The sequence below is a fragment of the Dendronephthya gigantea genome, unplaced genomic scaffold (genome assembly GCF_004324835.1).
Source record: "Dendronephthya gigantea isolate DGI-Jeju-01 unplaced genomic scaffold, DenGig_1.0 000049F, whole genome shotgun sequence".
Lineage (NCBI taxonomy): Eukaryota > Metazoa > Cnidaria > Anthozoa > Malacalcyonacea > Nephtheidae > Dendronephthya > Dendronephthya gigantea.
This window is the reverse complement of record NW_021163059.1, coordinates 213,947-216,319: the sequence shown is the minus strand read 5'-3', so window position 1 is coordinate 216,319 and position 2,373 is coordinate 213,947. Positions and strand designations below refer to the sequence as shown.

The 2,373-nt window shown below is 49.3% G+C and overlaps 1 protein-coding gene across 1 annotated transcript; it reads right to left on the bottom strand.

The window, feature by feature from the left end:
• Positions 1 to 316: 316 nt before the first annotated feature.
• On the bottom strand, positions 317 to 2,050 carry LOC114528317 (uncharacterized protein K02A2.6-like). The gene has a single exon (XM_028549945.1). The coding sequence runs from the start codon at positions 2,048 to 2,050 to the stop codon at positions 317 to 319; it is 1,734 nt and encodes a 577-aa protein (XP_028405746.1).
• Positions 2,051 to 2,373: the final 323 nt, after the last annotated feature.

The window sequence follows — 2,373 nt, the reverse complement described above, 5'->3', positions numbered from 1 at the left end:
CTTTGTATTCCTGGTCTCGTGTCCGATCTACAACCTGGTCGATCGGTGTCATAAGTGGCAGTACTGTCCGCATTCCTCTCCCGCCATGCATTGCAGCATGTGGGCTGACGTTGGTCGCGCTGTGCGGGGTGGATCGGTACATCTGTAAAAATCTTTGGGATGCATCTCTCAGGGGAGTCCCTTCCAGGGTTGCTGTTTGCAGAGCTTCCTTCATGCTCTGATTGAACCGTTCAACTGTCCCATTCGCTCTGGGCCACTCAGGGGTAATGTGATGATGGTGGTATCCACTGCTTTGGGCGAACTGTTCCATTTTTTTTTATTGGAACGGTGATCCGTTGTCCGACTGACACACTGCTGGAACACCTTTGTTGGTGAATATTCTCGGCATGGCTGCGATTGTGGTGTTTGCATTAGGCGCTTTTCGAAACCATGCCATCTCGGGCCATCGACTGTAGCAATCGATCATGATGAATATGTACTTCCCATTGGGATATGGGCCTTGGAAGTCCATTTCCACATACTGCCACGGTCCGGTTGGTAACTCCGATGGTTTGATTGGCTGGTTATTGTTGGCTGGTTGGACAGCTTGGCAAGGTAGACAACCTCGTACCTGGTTTTCGACAGCCCTATCCATCCCGGGGAACCAGCAGAATGTTCGTAAGAACTGTTTTGCTTTGCTGACTCCTTGGTGTGCTCGGTGACTCAATTCCACAACCCGTCTTTGTAGGGCAGCGGGAATGACAACACGTGATCCCCGACACACCACACCATTGACCACGCTCAAGTCGTGTTTGATTTCTGGAACCATAAAAGGTTTTAATTCTTCATCTTCCTGGTTAGTTCTTGATTGAACTGCTTTAACCAGTTTCTGGTAAGACTCGCATTTATCCCCTTCAGTTCTAATGTCATCTACCGTCACTGCCCTTTGTTCATTCAGGGCGTGGCAGTACCATCCCTCGACAACGCTTTCAGCTGCTGCTTCGATCTCGGACACTCGGCTTGATCCTTCTCTCTCGACATGATGGCGCGACATGTAGTCAGCAATGCATGTTTTCCCTGGGCGGTAAACAACTTCATACTCGAACTCTTGCACGTCCATAACAAAGTTCTCAACTCTTGGAGGTAGTTCTCCGCACCGTTTGTGGAACATGTAGGTCAATGGGCGGTGGTCGGTAACAATACGGAATTTTGGTGCACCAAGCAGGTACTTCCTTAGCTTCCGGCATGCCCAACGTACGGCCAGTGCTTCTCGTTCCGTCGAGGAATATCTAGTTTCCACTTCTTTCAGTGCCCTCGACTTGTACATAACTGGGTGGAAGGCCTCATTCTTTGATGCCCGCTGGACAAGAACTGCTCCTAGCCCCGTCTTGCTGGCGTCTACTACTACTTCGGTGTCATGTCCGATGACGTAATGGTGCAATAATGAGAAATCACTTAGCGAGGCTTGCAACTTTACGAATGCTTCTTGGCACTTTCCGTCCCAGGCCCAGACATTTTCTTTGAGCTTTTGCCGTAGAGGGTGGACAATACTTGCAAAGTTCGGGATGAAGCGTTCACTAAACCCTGCCATTCCGAGAAAAGATCGTAATTCCGCTTTGCTTGTAGGCTGGCTTGCGTCTTGTAGATTCCGTACATTCTTTGGGTCCGGCTTGATGCCCTGCTTGTTGAACACCAGTCCAACAAAGCACACCTCCTCTACATCGAAGATGCATTTGTCTGGGTTCACCGTGATGCCATTGCTGTTTAAAGCTGACAGGACCTTCTGCAAGGTTGTATCATGCTCTTCAACTGATCCGCCGATCAAGATGTCATCCGCTATGTTCACTTGGTTTGGGACACCAGACAGCATCTTGTGCATCTCCAGCTGGAGGATATCCTGGGCAGACTTGGTTCCGTAGTTGAGCCTCTTGTAACGGTAGAGGCCATCAGGGCCATAGAATGTGGTGATGTTGCGCGATGGCTCGTCTAGAACAAACTGGTGGTATGCTTCCTTGAGGTCCAGTTTGGTGAAGCGTTCTGCTCCTTGGAATTTGTTTACAATATCCGCCATTGTTGGTATCTGTGTACACGGGCGTTGTATAGCTTCGTTCGCCATACGCATATCAATGCAGAAACGAATATCATTGGAATCTGGTTTCGGAGCAATTACTGGGACTAACCCAACTACGTGGCTGGTTGTCCGGGACTCGTTCAATGATGTCTTGATCGAGGAGGTCTTGGATCTTGTTTTCTGTCCGGTCCAAGAGATTGAACGGTATTCGTCTTTGTTTCTGAACAACAGGTGTGATACTGTCGTCGATCATCAGTGACACTTCCTTCGTCTTGGCTTTACCGATCTTGCCCGTGAATACCTCTGGGTTGTCTGCAATCATG

Excerpts from the sequence above, each read along its gene's own strand:
- LOC114528317 (XM_028549945.1), bottom strand. The coding sequence starts at position 2,050 with ATGGCGGATATTGTAAACAAATTCCAAGGAGCAGAACGCTTCACCAAA.